The sequence below is a fragment of the Prionailurus viverrinus genome, unplaced genomic scaffold, assembly GCF_022837055.1.
Source record: "Prionailurus viverrinus isolate Anna unplaced genomic scaffold, UM_Priviv_1.0 scaffold_40, whole genome shotgun sequence".
Lineage (NCBI taxonomy): Eukaryota > Metazoa > Chordata > Mammalia > Carnivora > Felidae > Prionailurus > Prionailurus viverrinus.
Genome location: NW_025927608.1, coordinates 1,487,988 through 1,506,920, shown reverse-complemented (window position 1 = coordinate 1,506,920; position 18,933 = coordinate 1,487,988). Strand labels below are relative to the sequence as shown.

The 18,933-nt window shown below is 49.1% G+C and overlaps 1 protein-coding gene and 1 long non-coding RNA gene across 5 annotated transcripts in view; one reads left to right on the top strand and one right to left on the bottom strand.

Annotated features, from left to right (window-relative positions):
• ADAMTSL3 (ADAMTS like 3) overlaps positions 1 to 18,933 on the bottom strand; it is a 355,448-nt gene that overhangs the window by 59,085 nt on the left and 277,430 nt on the right. For 2 of the 3 annotated variants that reach the window (XR_007149622.1, XM_047846695.1), the window contains exons 21-23: positions 10,648 to 11,719; positions 5,520 to 5,647; positions 3,422 to 3,550 (exon numbers count right to left, since the gene is read on the bottom strand). Coding sequence is in view for 2 of the 3 variants with exons in the window: in XM_047846695.1 (XP_047702651.1) it covers positions 3,422 to 3,550; positions 5,520 to 5,647; positions 10,648 to 11,719 (1,329 nt within the window). In the remaining variant the exon portion in view is untranslated. The remainder of the gene's footprint in view (positions 1 to 3,421; positions 3,551 to 5,519; positions 5,648 to 10,647; positions 11,720 to 18,933) is intronic. The other variant, XM_047846696.1, reaches the window with a different exon arrangement.
• LOC125158977 (uncharacterized) lies at positions 12,493 to 14,313 on the top strand. 2 transcript variants are annotated; one of them, XR_007149625.1, is made up of 3 exons: positions 12,493 to 12,831; positions 12,918 to 12,975; positions 14,005 to 14,313. It is a non-coding gene; the product is annotated as an uncharacterized LOC125158977 (long non-coding RNA). The 2 variants fall into 2 exon arrangements; XR_007149624.1 differs by having other exon boundaries at positions 12,493 to 12,975.

The window sequence follows — 18,933 nt, the reverse complement described above, 5'->3', positions numbered from 1 at the left end:
CAAGGAGATGAATATATTTTCATGGACTCTTTCTCCTGCTGAGAGGGATTTAGGTTGTTTCTTTCACGTTTTTTTTTCCTCTCACTTTTAATCTCTCCCTCTCCCCTTTGCTCTTTATTATTACAAACAAAGCTGCATCATACATTCTATTAACTGTGTCTCTGCCTTGATAAGAGGGCCACCCTCATAAGTAGAATTTCCGGTGTGGGGGGGCGCCTGGGTGGCTCAGTCTGTTGAGCATCCGACTTTGGCTCAGGTCGTGATCTCACGGTTCGTGGGTTCGAGCCCCGCGTCGGGCTCTGTGCTGATGGCTCAGAGCCTGGAGCCTGCTTCGGATTCTGTGTCTCCCTCTCCCTCTGCCCCTAACCCATTTGCATTCTGTCTCTGTCTCTCTCAAAAAAATAAACAAACATTAAAAAAAATTTAAAAAAAAAAGAAAGAATTTCCAGTGTGGGGTGTCACGAGGAACCTGACACACAAGAAGACGTGAGAGCAGACACTCGGCTTAGCTGCACCTTCTGATGCGCTTGATGAGAGAGAAAAACAAGCAACACAGAATGCACAGGAAATCATAAGATAAAGGATGTCGTCACTAAGCATGGAGACTAGAAGAAAAAGCTACCCAGCTATTACGATTTACGGGTCATTTTTCTCAGATGAGCTTTTCCTTTCTTACCAGAAGGTGGCAGAGAGGACACACTTTCAATTCTTGCTCCATGTTTTAGAAGAAAAAAAAAATTTTTAAGAGCAAGAAGAATAACTCTTGCGACTTAAAACATCTAACTTTTAAACATCCAGATTTCCGGGTTTCAACAGTTAACTTTTGGGGGCGCCTGGGTGGCTCAGTCGGTTGAGTGTCCGACTTCGGCTCAGGTCACAATCTCACGGTTCGTGAGTTCGAGCCCCGTGTTGGGCTCTGTGCTGACAGCTCAGAGCCTGGAGCCTGCTTTGCATTCTGTGTCTCCCTCTCTCTCTGCCCTTCCCCTGCTCGTGCTCTGTCTCTCCCTCTCAAAATGAAGTAAACATTTAAAAAAAAAAAGCCTAACTTTTAAACATCCAGATTTGAGGTTCTAGTATTTCATACAGTTATTAGAAACATCACCTAAGAAAGAACAGAGACCATGACTTTTGATGTCTATATACATGAATTAAATAAAACATACTAGGATTTAACAAAAGACTATCAATCTGTCTGAAAGGTACAAAGAGGTGGGCTCATTATAATTAGCGGAAAATATTTTAAGGGCAACTGAAAAACAAAAGGAAAATTTATACCTGCCACCGGTTCACGGAATCAGTCTCAGTTTGCAATAGGAAAAGGTAATTTTGTGAAGCAGGGTTCAAGTCTGCAAGTACGCTACTGCCCTCATCTCTAAAATGAGGGGCTAGACGCGACGCAGCCCAAAGTCCCTCCTTCCACTAACATGGTATATTTCCTACCGTGGAGACGAGGGTAGGAAGGTCCCATACAAACTGGTGACGGAACTGCCTGGAAAGCCCAAGTTTTCTGACCCTTCACCAACTCCCCCATCGGTCTTTCAAAAGACGGCTCTCCATAAAAGGCTCAGTTAGTATGGCTTCTGCCCTTAAGAAAACACGGTAAACTCCCTTCAGGTTTATTTGCAATGGCACATGGCTCACAAAGAGGCGGTTTTATTTGGAGAAGGAAAGGACTCCCGAGGAGTCCCTGGGGTCCAGTCCACAGGGGAAGGCTGCCCGGTAAAAAAGACCAAATGAGGCAGCTCCCAGAAGGGGGAAGCAGGGAGCGGGGAGGTGGAGGGGTGCTCCCAGCACGGAGCCTCGCCCCAGCGGGTGCAGCAGGGAGAGGCAGAGGGGCTGCGGGGTCGGGGGCAGGTCAGAGATGGCCCACGTGCCGATGGTGCCTGGCCCAGAGAATAAAACCCCCCTGGAGTAAATGGCCTTCGCAAAGACACTTGCCGCTGGACCCAGCCCCTGACTTCCGACAGCAAATAATCCGCCACGACGACTTTTAACGGCTCATCCCCCCGGATGCCTGACTTTAAACTATTATGGAAGTAAGACATTTAGGAATAATGTTAAACGTTGAGGTTTCTCTTAATAGAAGTCAGATCTATTTTGCAGAACCTTCTGCAGGTGCAGGGCTGTAGAAACTCGAGCCGTTTGCGGCTTGGCAACTGCAAAGTTCGTTCTGCTTTTCTCCTCGCCGAGGCCAGAGAGCGCCGGCCCATTGTGTAACTGGTGGCCGCGCTTTGCCAGAACACTCACATATTTGTGGGTGGAGTCAGTTGGGAGGCTGGAGGGAGTTTTCAAGTCTGTGTAAGGCCAAACACCGCAGGGACTTCCAAGGGGTGAAAAATAATACCTTGGGGGTTAGCAAATTTCCACCGCTTGTGGAGCCAAGTATGCAGGTCTGGAAACATGGCAAGGAAGGGGCCATTACAGGGAGGGAGGGAGGTGGACGCGTGTGTCCTAGGCTCCCTTCCCTCCATGCGCGGTCACTGTGTTACCCAGGACAGCGCAAGGACTCCCCGGGTCACCCTGCCTATCGGGGCCGGCGGCCTAGTAAGACTCATCCCGAGTGGCTGTACCTGACGAGAACCTGGAAAGAACCTGGAAGAAGCTGGAAACAAGGGAAATACGGTCGTCCTGGCAGTGACTCGATGCCCAAGCTCATGCTAAGCCATCTTAAAACAGATCTTAATTGTAAAGGGTTCACAGGTCTCCCTGAGAAACTGATCAAAGTTATCCACACTGACCCCCTCAAATGGACACGGGTGTCGTACAGAATGCTCGTCTCGGTTTGGGGATGCATGGGCCCAGGTTAAGACCCAAAAATCTGGGATTTAAAGAGCAAGAATTAAAAGACATCAAGGCAAGGTCAGACCGAAAGTGTTATTTCTATTAAGGAACGAATGAGTCAGTCGGTTAGAAAGAGGGCTCATCTGCCAGCTCAAACAAAGCGCAAGGGGCCACCGAGGCATTAGACTGGTTCACGCTCGCGTTAGGACAGTCCACAACAGAGAGCGTCGGCCAGGGGACCTTGACATTCCCACCCCCAGGCCTGGCCTTGCCTAGCTGGAGGATACATCTGACAATTTCCAACAAGTCCCCTCACTGACGCTACGCTCACCCAGCAGCCCCACGACTAGAAGCTGGCCTCCCGTGTAGGTCCTGTGTTCCGGTCTTGCCAGTGGGAACATGTCAGTGTGCCAGGGAGGCACAGTCCTCCCTGGAAACCGGTTAACGGGCATTCCGTTTTACACACCGGGCTCCTGGTTGGTCTCGCCCTTGAGATATCTCCTGTCGGTGTCCTGGAAAAGCAGACCTCTGAGCCACTCAGGCTGAGGTCGAAGATGCCAAATTGCCAGTTGGCACCTCCCGGCAACACTGGGCTGGCCATGGGCACCCCCCAGCCCCCAACGGAAATGCCCACACTTGCCTTTCACAGGACAGCGGATTGTCACGTTTGCTTGCAGGGGTGCCTCTACGGTGCCTCCAACCACAACGGACAGATGGCTGTGCTCCCGTCTGCTGGTATTTCTCGCAATAGCCAAGATGGCAGGCGCCTCTTAATTCAAAGGGAGCGGGAAACGGTGTTAGGTTCAGGCTCTGCTCTGGGAAAGCGTGCAGCGTTGGGTAAACTGGGTTGAGCTCTTTGAGATCAGGGGCAGAATCCAGCTCTCTCTATATCCCTCATGGTGTCCCCTTAGGACTTGCGCACACACACACACACACACACACACACACACACACACACACACAGCCTGGGGGTGCTTAATGCACAGATGGACAGGCAGAGGGATGGATGGATGGATGAAGGCACTCAAAGAGGTACCCACAGGTGCACTGCCACAACCATATATATGCTATGAGGCTATTCTGGTTTTATAAGCAAAATTGAGGATAAATGCCTCTTCAACAAATTGAAAGACAAGGAACTCAGAAGTTCCTAAGAAGCCAGGAAGGCGTGGCAGGGCAGGGACACGTCTCCGACGTGCAGGATGAAGCACAGCTGGTCAAACACACCAGCGCTTGCGACCAGGTGACTCGTTCTCTGGAAGGAAAACTTGGGAGAAAAAAACTTGCATAAAACTTGCATGGAAAAAGAAGCAAAGACAAGGTCGCCAAGAACCAAGAACCTGCTCAAAGGCTTTTATTTCCCTGAATTTTGAGAAGCATGGACTTTTAACAGCTTCATTCCTTAACTCACTCAGGAGATACACTTTGCGTCTGAGCGAAACAAGAGGACAGGGTGCTGGCTGTTGAGATGGAAGAAGGTGCCGGTTGCCCAGGCGCCTCTCGGGAGCCTGCGAGGGTCAGGGAAGACAACAGCCCAGAGGGGGTGTTGACAGAGCGTCCCTCTCCTGGAGAACGACCGCCACGAGTGCCTTCTCTACTCCGCCATTAGCGTGTGAGCTGCTGGAGGCGAGGGTGTGTCTGCTTCACCTGTTTTGTCACCTGTGCCTGGTGCCCTCAAGAATGGCATTTTGGTGGACTGTTTGGTCACCACATGTTCAGGATCCAGGGGACATGCTCTCTCAGGAAACTGGATCGTCCTGGGACGGGCTTAAGGGGAGACCTGTCAGCCACAAGGGGGACTGTCATTCCTCCCAGGAATTCCAGAACCTGGGGACAGACGCTTTCTGGGAAGAAGCTGATGCTCACAGGAGAGAACAACCCAGGAGGGTGGGGCAGAGAATCGAGGACTGAAGTCCCTGCCTTGGGAATGTAGCCAGCGGAGGAAGTCAGGCCTTCTGCTTCAAGGAGCTTTTAAAATCAAGTGGTCCGACCTTCTCCGTGTGGAGCTATGGTGCACCTGCTACCGCGCTCAATGCCTAGCGGTCTGCATGCTGGATTCTAATGCCTGCTACTGCTCCTCTCCTCCGCTCAGTCCCTGTGAGCCACAGATACCAGAGCCCATAGGGCAGAGGGCTGGAGGACGGGTCTCGTTCCATTTTTAATCCCAGAACAGGAGCTCGCCGCAAGGAAGCCCTGCTTACGACTTACCACCCAAGAGTGTTCCTTTACAATTGAGCACGTTTTCATACTAAAACGACACTGTCTGCCTCCCGCGAAGACAAGACACTAATTTATGGTTACGACTTCCCGAAACCGTTTCTAAGGTTTGGGAGCTATGCCTTTGGAGGTCCACGGTCATCTTCAAAGGATAATTGTTCTCTTTCACTGGCTGGTGGCATTTAAAAAAATGACAAGGCCCTACTATCCACACTGCTAATTAAATTCTCATTCCCAGTTCTCGGAAGGCGAGCTCGAAAGGAGCCATTTTCAAGACTTGGTCCACAAGCCGGCAGCATCCGTATAACTTGGGACCGTGTTAAAAATATAAGCTCTTGGACCCCATCCAAGACCTATGGCGTCAGAACCTCCAGGAATGGGGGTGGGGTCCTGAAACTCTGTGTTCTGACAAACCACCTGCCCTCAGGTGCTCCTGCTGACCTTTGAGAACTGCTGCTCTACAGTTTTATGTTAAAAACGGAAAGAAAACCCCAAGCTCGGGTTTGAACAACGGGCATTACCTGCATATAACACAGAAGACCTCTCCACGTCGGAACCCAGACGATTAGCTACGGAGCATCCATACATCCCTTGTTCTTTCTTTGTCGGGTTCCGTATCTGCATTTTCCCCATTCCATCCAAGATGATCCTGCAGAACAGTTAGGAAGGGGTGCATTCATTTAATGTACCTCACGGCCCCAGGACCCCGGCACGTCGCAGGGAAAGACTATGACATCAGACTTTGGGCTGGCAAGGATCCCGCCCGTGAGACTGGAGGGTGGAAAAGGCTTCCTCGTGGGCTTGATGGAACTCAGCCGGATGGTGCTTGGACAGCCGGTCTTCCTGTCTCACTCTGCATGAGTGTGGACTTTGGAGGAAGGACACAATGCTTGACCCACCACGTTTGCAGAAAGACGAACTAGCAAGCCTCAGTTGGCAGGATGTTAAACCCTCATTTTGGGCCCAAATCCTTCCTCGTGGAACCGCAGGTGTGGATTTTTCGGCTTGGATTTGCACCCCGGAAGGGAGCAGGCTGTTGGTTAACGCTGCTTGGCTCTAACTGCTACCTCACTACCGCCGTAGGAAGAAGTCAGGGGAAGCGGCAATGCTAAGGCCGCGTTATCCTGGACTTTGAGCATGCTGTTAAGAATCAGGTCTACACTGCGTGAGCGCCATATGGTTTCCCAATTACTGGTACCCATAAACACCTGCAGGTAATACCACGAGGACCCAAATGGGTCAGGTGTATCCTGACCGATAAGGGGATTATTCAGGGAATGGAGAATGGTGCCTGTTCTGCTTTATTTTAATTTTTTCTTAATGACTTGAAGCTGCTTCTAGATCACCTGGATCGGTAGTCCATGAGCTGTTTTTTCCCTGCACCCTCCCACTTTCCAGATCTTAGCAATACGGGCTGTTCTGACCGCTAAATGCTGTGTTTCTTCATGAGCTGAGCTGGGCCACTTCTCCATTTCCTCTCATTTCATGGTGCTTACCCTTTGCTCCAGCCATAATGAACCTCTAACAGTTTCCAGAACATTCCATGATCTTTCATCACCCCGAGCTTTTGCGTACGTTGTTCACCGTATTCAGGGTACCCTTTCCCCACCCCCTCCTTCTGGCAAACTCCAACTTACCCACTGAATCCTGGATCAAATATAATTTTCCCTGTAAAGCTTTCCCCAATACTCCTAGAGTTAGCTTCTCCCCCTCCGGGCTCCTTCTGCTCTGGTTCATATATTTATTTGATGAAATATCTATTTCTTTCCACCAGATTGTGATCTTTTCAAGAGCAGGGACCAAATCTTATTCACAGCTGTGCATCTTCAGAGCTTGACACAGTGACAGTTGTACAGCAAGTTCTCAGAAGCCTCCGATGACCGAATGTATCAACGGTCACGATACAACAGCACAATGGCACACACTGTGCATCCAAATGCCTACACGCTTTCTTTCCTCTCATTGGAGAGCAGCTCTCAAAAATATAATTCCATTTCTGAGTTCCTTCAACTGAAAAGCGAGATTCCGAAAAATATATCCGAAGGTGAGAGCCTTTGTTACATAAAGGGAATTAAATGCAAGTTGAGCAAATTAATCGGGTAAGTTTGAGGAAGAACATGGAAGAAAGAATGGATCTTACTAGTTTATTCTGTTAAAAACTTAAAAACTTTTGGGGCGCCTGGGTGGCTCAGTCAGTTGAGCGTCCGACTTCAGCTCAGGTCACGATCTCACGGTTTGTGAGTTCGAGCGCCGCGTCAGGCTCTGGGCTGATGGCTCAGAGCCTGGAGCCTGCTTCCGATTCTGTGTCTCCCTCTCTCTCTGCCCCTCCCCCATTCATGCTCTCTCTCTGTCTCAAAAATAAATAAACATTAAAAAAAATTTTTAAAAAAACTTAAAAACTTTTAATAGCCATATGGAATTGCTTCTGTATCAAACAGCTGATCCTTAAAGTATGCAGAAATACATTGGAGCTGGAAGTGCCATGTCAAAACCTTTCTTCCGGTGACCTCCGGGAGTCTCAGACTCAGAAGCTCATGCTGATTCTATGTGATCAAGTCACACTACTTAAAATCAACTCAACAAACATTTACTTGAACTGGCCACGCTCTACCGCATCCCTGAAGGACATGTGTGGCCATAGGTGAATCGGTCCCTTCAACTCTCTCAGCCGCTGCTTCCTTACAAGGTGTAAAATGAACCTTTTTTTTTTTGCTGTGTTGACATTTTCACTGCTTAGTAAACACAGTGGTGGATACGATCCTGGCACCAGGGTATGCCATTCGTCCCTGAGCTCTTGACTAACACACACTTAACACAAAAACAAAAATGACAGTTTCCCTTAAGAATGTCTGAATGGAGGGGCGCCTGGGTGGCTCAGTCGGTTCAGTCTCCAATTTCGGGTCAGGTCATGATCTTAACAGTTCATGAATTCAAGCTCCCCATTGGGTTCTGTGCTGTCAGCTCGGAGCCTGCAGCGTGCTTCGGATTCTGTGTCTCCCTCTTTCGCTGCCCCTCACCCGCTCATGCTTTGTCTCTCTCCCTCTCTCAAAAATAAATAAACACTAAAAAAAAAAAATTTAAAAAAAAGAATGTCCTGAATGGAAGCAGGGAGACTTACTAATTTTACAAAATTTCACCCCTCAAGTATGTCTATTTTTAACATTCTGTATACAAAACGGGAAGTACACACAAACACTTCTGCGTGTTTCAATTCCTAGCTAAACTAGCCACTTTTTTTCATGGAACCCCATTTTTACTTAACGGCTCTCAGACAAACTGATTATTCAGACTTGAGTATGTGGCAGCTATTTTTAACAATTTAACTAAATTGAGCTGGCCAAGTCAAGGAAAACAACTGACAGTATTTGTTGGCAATGATCAAATTCGAACTTTCAGGTGAAAATTAAAATTTTGGAAAATTAGTATCCTCCACTGTGAACTTGACACTTTCCCAAAACTCAAAGACTTCTCTGATGGGATGAGTAGTGATACTGCAGAAAATGTATACTTTTTACATTGTACAAGGAAATGCGTCAACATCTGAAAGACCTCTATAAACTGGTGAGCCAATATTTTCCGAATGACTAATGTGTGATATTATAGAAAATCATGTGTAGGTAAAAGATCCATTAAAAGTGCAAGATAAGGGGTGCCTGGGTGCCTCAGTTGGCTGAGCGTCCAACTTCGGCTCAGGTCATGATCTCACAGTGTGTGAGTTCGAGCCCCATGTCAGGCTCTGTGCTGATGCCTCAGAGCCTGGAGCCTGCTTCGGATTCTGTCTCCTTCTCTCTCTGCCCCTCCCCCACTCGCACTTTCACTCTGTCTCTCAAAAAAATTAATGCAAAAACATTTTTTTAAGTGCAAGATAAGCCATTATTCCATTGTAACACAGTAACAAAATTTCATTGATATGGTTTTAGATTCCTCAGGCAACTGACATTTAAGAAACAACCCCTTGTCCAGTTTTAGTGTAGCGTTAAAGAATAGCCACAATGATCTGAAAAGGCTATAAAAATTTCCTTCTTTTTCCAACTAACATGTCTTTATGAGGCCAAATTTTCTCTATAAACGTTAATTAAAACAACATATCACAACAGATTTAATGGAGAAGCATTTAGGAGACTCCAGCTGTGTTCTATTAAACCAGACATTAGAGATTTGCAAAGATATAAAACAATGCCATTGTTATCAGTAATTTTTTTTAAAATACTGCTTGTATTTGTGTAAAATTGTTGTTTATGTGAACACATAATGGACTCCTTACTGTTATTTCTTTTATTTTTTTCCTCTGATTTTTATTTTATTTTTTAATGTTTACTTATTTTTGAGAGAGACCATGAGTGGGGGCGGGGCAGAGAGAAAGGGGGACAGAGGGTCCGAAGCAGGCTCTGAGCTGACAACACAGAGCCCGATGTGGGGCTCAAACTCATGAACCATGAGATCATGACCTGAGCCAGAGTTGGACGCTCAACCGACTGAACCACCCAGGTGCCGCCCCCTTAAGGTTATTTCTAAATGGATTAATAAACAGACACTTTAAATGTTTCGTTTTAATTTCTAATATGGTAAATATCGATAGCTGTAACTCACATTAACAGAAACTCTCTGGGCTTCTCAGAGAAGTTTTTAAAGTTCTTTAGGTTCAAAAGGGTCCGAAGGCCAAAAGATTTGTGAACTGCCAAGCTAGTTAGTTGATCTGCAAAGTTTATTCCACTTCGAAAACTTCCTTAACGCTCTTGTGTCCAGAGTTCCAGGGGGGGAAAATGAAGAAGTTAGATTTGCTCTACCTTTTCATTCTAAGAGACAGCCTAGTAATTTATTATAAAAACTTCAGTTTTACCTAGATTTTTTTCTGATGTTTCACATTTTAGGCTCAACACACTAAAAGACACGATAAAAATAAAGTCTGCATTTTTAAGGTACCTTCTGGGTCTGCAAAACAATTTAACATCTGCTGTTTTGTTTCAACAATCCCCAGAGGCAGCTTGGGCTCTCTGAATGCAAATAAAGGGAAAGCAAAATGTCCCCCGTCCTGTGTACAAACAGCAAGACTTAGAGACAGTGAAGGATACACTTTGCAGTGCCTACGTAGTGCGGGGTTCCTGCAGGGGTGATTACTTTTTTGAGGCCTTCTATCGATTTTATTTCCTTTTTAGAGTTTATTTATTTTGAGAAAGAGAGAGAGCGCGAGCACACGAGCGGGGGAGGGACGGAGAGAGAGAATCCCAAGCAGACTCCACGCCATGAGCACAGAGCCCAACGCAGGGCTCAAACTCATGAAACCTTGATATCATTACCTGAGCCAAAATCAAGAGTTGCCACAGTGCCACCAGGCGCCCCATATTGATTTTATTTTTAAACATTCGGTGCTCTGCAAAGAGAGAGTCTATACGTGCCGAACTTCAGTCTGACCCTACCCAGTCTTGTATCACCCCTACATGACAATGATTGGGATAGTACGGCTTAATTTTTAAAATTCCAGCCTATATGTGAAAAGCACATCCTAACATTTTTTTTTTTTAAGTTTCTTTCCTAAAGAATCCTGTTGGACACACATTCTCAGGAGAAGGAATTTGAAAACCTTTTCAAGAAAACTGGGATGCCCATTAAGAAGGTATGACAAACGGAACGCTGTATTCTTTTACTTACTTTTCTGAGGGTTTTAACAACGCCCCATCCTTGGTCCATGTATATGTGGCCTGAGTGGGGGTGACGGGCTCACACAGGATGTTGATGACCTCCGTCCTTTTTGTAATGTATACTGTATTTCCAATCCTCGAGTTTACCGTTTTATTAAATGAAACCGAGGTGGGCTGCCTTTGCCTCAGGAGGACAGGTCCCTTTGGCTGGAATGTCAGCTTGCCTGAGTTTCCTGCATTCGAGCCTTGGGGCACACTTCCTGTTGTTCCCCTCAGCTGAGCTGCGGGAGGCACCCCTTCCTGGACGTCCCTCCATGGCGGATGCCCTGGCTGTGCCTTAGCGAGCTCGGCCACCAGCTGATAGATCACCTGGGACGCAAGGTCACCACTGACCTCCTCGGTTTCCATGAGCTGACTCATGTTCCTTATCAGTTCGTCAAACTGGGCGGTCTCCATGCTGTATGCTCCCTGCTTAACGGCCGCTTCAAGCTGCTTATCCTTAAACTCCCAGGAGTGGCGGTTCCCCGCAGAAGTGCCACAGTGGCCCAACAGCGCTCTCAGGAAAGGCTGGTTGTCAGCTCGGCCGTTGTCCGGATAAGGCTCATTTGTGTGACCCCACAATTGCCTCATTTTCTGCCAGGTGGTGCCCAAGCTATTGGCGTCGTTGTGGTCCGTCCCAGGCTGGTCCCTCACATGCCCTCCGAGGGCCGGGGGCGCCACCAGCCTGTTGTCGGCACCGATGACCTTCAGAACAATGGTTTCTCGGACAGGACCTGCGATGCACTGGTACATGCCGATGTCGGGGGCCGCGAGGCTGTGGATTTTTAGTGAGCCTGACTTGGTGATGCCGAGCCTCTTGGAGTTCTGCAGACAACGGCCATCCTTCTCCCACTGGATCAGAGATTTCTGGAATCGTCGTACTGGGCATTTGATAATCACAGACGTGTTGGGCAGCAAGTAGGCCCTGCTCCCAACGGTCAGGTTAATGCGCTTCTCCTCTCTCGTCTGAATATAGACTCTCTGGACACCAAGGATCTGGGGCCCCTGCTCACCAGGTTTTGTCTCCGCCTCTGGTTTCATTTCTGCAGGGGAAAAAAAAAAAAGAAAGAAAAGAAAATACGAACAAACATCTCAATAATAAAAGCTTTCTGACAGCAATCTTCCAAGCCTGATACGAGTCAATGTTGTATTTTCTTTCCTCTTTTAAAACATCTGACAAGTACAACACAAATAACAGTATGCACAAACATGCAGTGCTGGAGCAGCAAGGAACACAAGTTTGGATGAAGGGCATGAAAACACGTAAATTATTTTGCAAAGCCCTGGTTTGGGGAGCTGTGATGTTAAATGTTTCCATTGATAAGGGGATGTCTGATATTTTGGGCCATCACCACCCGGTAGGTATGAGCCTTTGGGGAGTTAATATATGGCTTGGCCAGAGACACGTCAGCTATGGGAGAGAAAGGGAGAGTGGAGAAGTGAGAGAAAGCATCCGAAAGATCTTAAGGTGACTATGAGGCTGGCCAATGGCTGATGACCCGAGAGGGTCCATTAAACTAGCAGGGCCCGAAGAAGCACGTGGTCTAAGAAGAAAAGAGAGAATGGGCACTGAGTTTGGATCTTAGCTCTGCCACTCGGACAAGTCATTAGATCTCTGTGATCCTCAATTTTCTTGCCTAGAAAACGTGGGCAGGGGGCCTGGGGGGCTCAGCCGGTTAAGCGTCTGACTTCAGCTCAGGTCACGATCTCGAGGTTCTTGAGTTCGAGCCCTGCGTTGGGCTCTGTGCTGACAGCTCAGAGCCTGGAGCCTGCTTCGAATTTTGTCTCCCTTTCTCTCTCTCTGCCCCTCCCCTGCTCATGCTCTGCCTCTCTCAAAAATAAACATTAAAAACAATTCAGAAAACGTGACTAGTGCCAGTGCCTTCATCAGAGGCGTGTGAAAGTATGGTTGGGCATTCACACCAAATGCGTGCACAGTAGTGGGCACACAATATACTCTCACATACGACCACTGTGGCCCTGACACCTGACAATGGGAGGTGTGGCCAGAAAGCAGCAGGGCAGTGCCAGAGGGGATGAGACATAGGGCTGGCTCTAGCTTGTTCCTGGATGTGGCCTCCAGTTAATGGCCGTGAGCCAAAGAGGAGGCACCTTAGGTCTCTCCTTTGGAAGAAGAGCCCACAGAAAGGCCTCGGTGTGCCCTGGGATGGCTTGGAAGTGAGGGAGGGGTGATGTGGGGGGAAGTCTGGGGCCTCTTTGATGATGTACTTAGGTCCACAGGCACACAGAGGATTGGGAGCACCAGGGAGTGATAGAAGAGACTGGACTCTGGTCAGAGGTATTGCTGGATTCAGGACATGGGATTGGGGGCCTCATTACCTTGAAGGATCCCGGTTAGGGGTCCTCCTGGCTGAGGCACTGGCAAGGAAACACTAGGAGAAAAGTCAGAGTAGGTCTCCACTTAGATGGCCCTCTCAGGCCTGACCCTAGTTTTCCAGAATAACTCTTGGAGTCCTCCTGGGTGGCTCATGAGCCCCGTGAGGGCCTAGCTGCCGGCTGGGCTGCGGTGGGACCAGTGCGATCAGGAAAACAACAGGGGTGGACCCACAATTTCTGTGGCAGAGGATGTCCTTGGTGAGGGACAGGCATAATGAGCTTGCGTGCGAACCCCACAGAGATGGAGTCAGCAGGTGAGGACTTGTCCAGGGCTCTGCCCGTGGATGATCGTCAGCTCGGGTCTAAGTGGAACTGGACGACCTGCCACGCACCCCGCCTTCCCCACCGGATACAATCTCCACAGAGGGTGTCAAGTTCACCCCAGCCACTTGAGGCACACAGGTGTTCTTTCAGGTGGTAGCACAGAATTTTGAACGTACTGTTGTTCAACCGCGATCAAAACCAGGCAAAAAAAAAAAAAATGTATGGATTCACATTTACAGCTCATCCATTATTACAGGCAGAGATGCTGTCCAAAACTCAACAGTGTGCACAGCAAGGGTGCCACCAACCAGAAGCGACGGCGGCTGTAGCGCTGGAGCGGGGTCCCGCTGTCACACTACTCTCAGAGTGTCCCCTCCGTCATAGTTAGATTATGGGGAGGTCAGGTGGCTCCTGCCTGCGGAGCCCTCAAACTTTGCAGCCTGCTAGAAACATCCATTATTATTATTATTTTTAATCTCGATGCCCTGGGACCCATCCCCAGAACTTCTGACCTATGGGGAACAGCCTGGGCCCTACGAATTTTTTTAAGCTCTCCAGGTGCCTGAAAGGTGCAGCAAAGTTTGAGAACCACTGCCCCCACGCCTACCACTGGGTGAAAGCAAGGCAGCAGAGAAAGGTGTTCCTGACCCCACTTCTTTTATTGAAGGACAATGTGATGGGATGGTGCTGGTCAAGAGGGAAGGAGAGATAAGAGGCAGCAGCCATGTTTTCTGCGTGAACCCTGCCAAAGTCTTTACGACATGCGGAGCCTTCTGGAAGAAGACTGTAGGAGGATTCCTCTCTGGCCTCAGCCTCAGGAATCATCACACTTAACTCTGAGGGATTAGTTCGTGTCCTGTCCAGTGAATGCAGAACGGTGTCGTGGACCAGCCTGCTTTTTCAAGATTGCTGTTATGGCGACAAGTATAGAGCCAAATCTGTGCTCGTGCATTAACAGGAGAGTCCAGTTCAAGCCCTAATCATGTATTAGCCTTGTCTTCCTTTCTTATTCCTTAGATGCTTCTAGTTTTACTTATCTGGTCATGTTTTATAAATACGTAACAGTGGCCTATTGTTGTCACAAGGCCGGGTATGTATATGTGTGCATGTCTGCATATATATCTGTATATCTACCTATACAGAGCTCTTACAATTATTTTAAAGGCCTATTTGAACACCCTGTCTGGTCCCTGGTCCCTTGGAGGTGGACAGTGGAAAAGATGGATGTGCACATGGATGGCTTCAAAGTCACAACACAAACTGGGTCAAAGTCAGGGTTTTTGTCTTGTTTCGTTTTTTTAAGTAGGCTCCACGCCCAGCAAGGAGCCCAATGTGGGGCTTGAGCTCCCAACCCTGAGATTAAGGCCTGAGCTAGATCAAGAGTTGGACATTCAACCGACTGAGCCACCCAGGCACCCCTAGAGTCAGGTTTTTAAATTCAGGCACCGGAGGCATGTGAGGAGACTATTTGGGGGGTAGCGTGCTGCTAAGGATGAGGTCATAGCTTGGACATTCCTGTGCTTCCTGGGACGCAGAAGGCCACGTGGAAAGGAAGCACATCCGTGTAGCTGAATGGTGGTCTGAAGGGATGATCTGAGGCTGGTATAAACCCACACAGAACCCCGATGCTCTAGAAGCAAGCATGGACGGGGGTTCTAAGCACCTTTAGGTCCACTGGTGGCCAGATGTCCCTCAGCTGAGCCCGAGGCTTAAACTAGATGGGGCCCTGACTCCTTCTAAGACAGCCTGGGGAGCCTGTAGGTGGTAGGCGGCATTCGGCATTGGTGAGGAAACCACCCAAGTGGCGGGTGAGCCACATGAGGGCCAACTGCTCCCTCTGGCTGCCTGCCCATCTGCTGGAAGGTAGGTGGTGTGGCCCCAGCCGGTCCCATCCTAACCCTGCTGTGGCAAGGGCTCACGCTGGGTACAGAGCATATTAGGAGCAGGTGTGCCTGGGGAGCGACCCGGGGTTCGGGCCCTGCCAGGCTGCCGGGTTCCACAGCCTGGACCTACTCTCCTGTTGGGACTCCCGTGAGTTCCTCTGGAGAAGTGCCTGGAGCATGACATCATCGGACACGGCGTCTGGGCAAGAACTGGTCTGGCCTTGGGCGACTGCATCCTCCTGCCCCTGGACACACCCCTGAACTACAAGTCTGGCCCAGCCTGATCAGGTATGAGCCTCACCTGCTGTGCAGAGAGTGGCTTTCTCTTCCCTCTCTAAGCTTTTCCTTCGGTGACCCTACGGATGCAATGAGCAACTTTGGGCTGTCTAGTCTAGCTGCTCTGGTTTGTGCACTCTATCTGTCAGGTCTCGTTTATCTGGTCTAGTTGATCACATCTAGTCTATCAGGCCTATCTGTCTAGTTTATGGAGGCCTAGTGTATCAGCCCTAGTTTGTCAGTTCTAGATTATCAGGTTTAGTTTATCTGTCTAGCCTGGACCTCTATTCACTGCTTCCCAGAAATCTCTTCCTGGTACCTCAAGTTAAAAATTTTTTTTTAACGTTTATTTATTTTTGAGAGACAGAGACAGACAGAACATGATCAGGGGAGGGGCGGAGAGAAAGGGAGACACAGAATCCCACGCAGGCTCCAGGCCCCAAGCTGTCAGCACAGAGACCAACACGGGGCTCAAACCCACAGACTGCGAGTTCATGACTTGAGCCAAGGTTGGACGCTTCACCGACTAAGCCGCCCTCGAGTTTAAAACATTAGAATCAAAACTCATTATGTCTGCTTCCCATCCCATCCCAGTACCCTCCTCTTCCTGTGCTCCCTGAGTGAATGGCATCACTTTCCCCCAGTTACCCCAAGTCAGAAACCAGAAAGTCAGTGTGATGCCTCCCTGCCCAGCGGCGTGCTGGCCCTACCTCTCACGGGCTCTCAGGTCAGCGAGCTTGTTGCTACCTGTCCCCAACTCTGCATTCAACCATATCACATCAGCAGCCGGAAGCCAACCACGATGGTAGTCCTCGCTGGGCAGAAATCAGCAAAGGTAACAAAGGGTTGCTACCCTCCCTCCTCACCACCCTCTGCCCCAGAGCTGGCCATTAAATGCATACAAGCACTCCCCCGCCCTTGGGCCGTGGCCCCCAGCCCCAGGTACTAGGGCGGGATGTCTGCGGCATCGTGGGGCTCCACCCTGGCACTCTCTCACCTAGAAACTGCCAGAGTCCCACCCCCAGACTCCCAGCCTGCACCCTCGTATTTATCCAATGTATCCACATAGCTGTTGGAGTAAATGAACCAAAATAAAACCTGACCGCCTCATCTCCTTCTTGGATAAAATCTAAACTTCTTACCATAGAGTCCCAACACCCTCTACAGCTACGTTCTCAAGCTTTCTCTTTTGTCATAGCCTTGAACCTATGTTCTAATCTCACGGTATTTCTTACGGTTTCCCCGGACATACAAGTCCATTTGACACCCCCTACCTTTGTCCACACTGCTCTCTTCTCCCACATTCTCCTGTGTCCTCCCCAGTGTGGGTCTGGAGAATGGACGCCCATCTTTCAGAACTCTGCCCAAGGGAGCCTCCTCCGTGAAACCTTTCCTGACCTCCCCCCCCCCCCCCCCCCGGTTGGCATTGGCCTTCCGCATTCTATCACGGCACCCATGGCACTTTCCTGGTCTCATTTCTCTACGCAGATTTCTCTCCCACTGGACCATGAGCTCTTAATCACAAGAGAATGTGCCTTCCGCTTTGTATCATAACATCTGAGACACAGCAGCACTTGGTGAATGGCTGCATAAAGAATAAGGAAATGCTGTCGTGTGTTCTATGCTAGAGTCCAAGGTGTGTGTGGGAGGCGGGAGAGCTAACAAGGCAGAGCCTTGGGAGAGGGAGAGAGGGTCTCAGGGAGAGACCCTGAGCTGCAGAGAAATGAGTGTGTTCGAGACAGCCCTGGGAAGGGATGGGTGTATACGCTGTCAGCCTGGCTGTCTCCCCCTGCCCCAACCATCCTGATCTCAGTACTTTGACAACAAATACGAATCTGTTTCACCAAAACTCAGGAACCCTAGAAACCTGGAGCCATAATTAAAAAAAAAAAAAAAACATCTAAAATCAGGGCGCCTGGGTGGCTTGGTCGGCTCCGGCATCCGACTTCTGCTCAGGTCGTGATCTCGCGGTTCGTGGGTTCGAGCCCCGCGTCGGGCTCTGCACTGACAGCCGGAGCCTGCTTCGGTTCCCGTCTCGCTCTCTTTCTGCCCCTCCCCAGCTCGTGCTTTCTCTCTGTCTCAAAAATAAAGAATGTCGAAATAAAATTTAAAAAGTCTAAAATCAAATACTACATTTCCGTTATGTTTCTCCCCCCTTCGGATCCCTAATTAGAAGACAAGACTTCGAATGGCAATATGAAGAGAATCCAAGTCCGAGATATTTGAAAAGCGTCTCTACGGGTAGAAGTCATGATAAGCACTTTGGGGGGGCCTCGATGGAGAAGTCCAGGGCTACTGTGTACCTGCCCCACACAAGCACCCTGCACCCTCCTGGGACAGAAGACACAAGTTGCTCTGTCACAACGTGTCCTGTCTTCAAAGCTGTGACAGGAATTAAAGGGATGCATTAAAAATAACTAATATTTTGAGCCTTCAGTCAGTGTTTGGCATTGCTTCTAAGCACTTTATAGGTATTACGTCTCAGAGCAATCGTACAAGGTAGATGCAATTTACTATTCTCATTTTGCAGATGAGAACATAGAGCCTGGCAGAGATTAGGTAACTTGCCTGATGTCACAGGGCGAGGCAACGGCTGGGATAGTAACTCGGGGGGTTATATTACCTTCCAGAGAAGGTTCCACTGAGAAAGATCGTGGGGGAAGGCAGGGTTTGTGTTGGTCTTTCAGGAATAAGAAGAATGTCAGTTGCTAGATATGGCGGGAGAAAGAATTCGAGAAACGATCAAAGTCTGGAGTGGGGGGAGGCAGGGAATGTAGGGGGGACCCAGGCAGGGGTATAACCGGACCGTGTGGTGCTCAAGAAATCTCTCCCACCCGCCCTCCACCCAACTGCCCATGAACATGGTCAAAATGAAGATCAACAAAATTCATTCACCCAAAGAGAATGGGTTGGGGATGCCTGGGGGGCTAGGTGGTTGAGCATTGGATTCTTGATCATGACTTAGGTCGCGATCACGCTTCGTGGCCTCAATCCCGCATCAGGCTCTGCTCCGACAGCACAGATCCTGCTTGGGTTTCTCTCTCTCCCTTTCTCTCTGCCCCTCCCCAGCTGACGCTGTCTGTCTGTCTCTCTCCCTGTCTCAAAAATAATAGTTAATGGGGTGCCTGGGTGGCTCAGTCGGTTGAGCGACCGACTTCGGCTCAGGTCATGATCTCACAGTTCGTGAGTTCGAGCCCCGAGGCGGGTTCCGTGCTGACAGCTCGGAGCCTGGAGCCTGCTGCGGATTCTGTGTCTCCCTCTCTCTCTGCCCCTCCCCTGCTCACGCTCTGTGTCTCTCTGTCTCTCAATAATAAATAAACGTTAAAAAATTAAAAAAAAATAATAGTTAAAAAAAAATAAACAAAGAGGATGGGTTTTACTTAAACTGGAGGCACCAGTTAGGATGCTTAGCGAGAGGTGGGGGCTTGAAAGAGAAT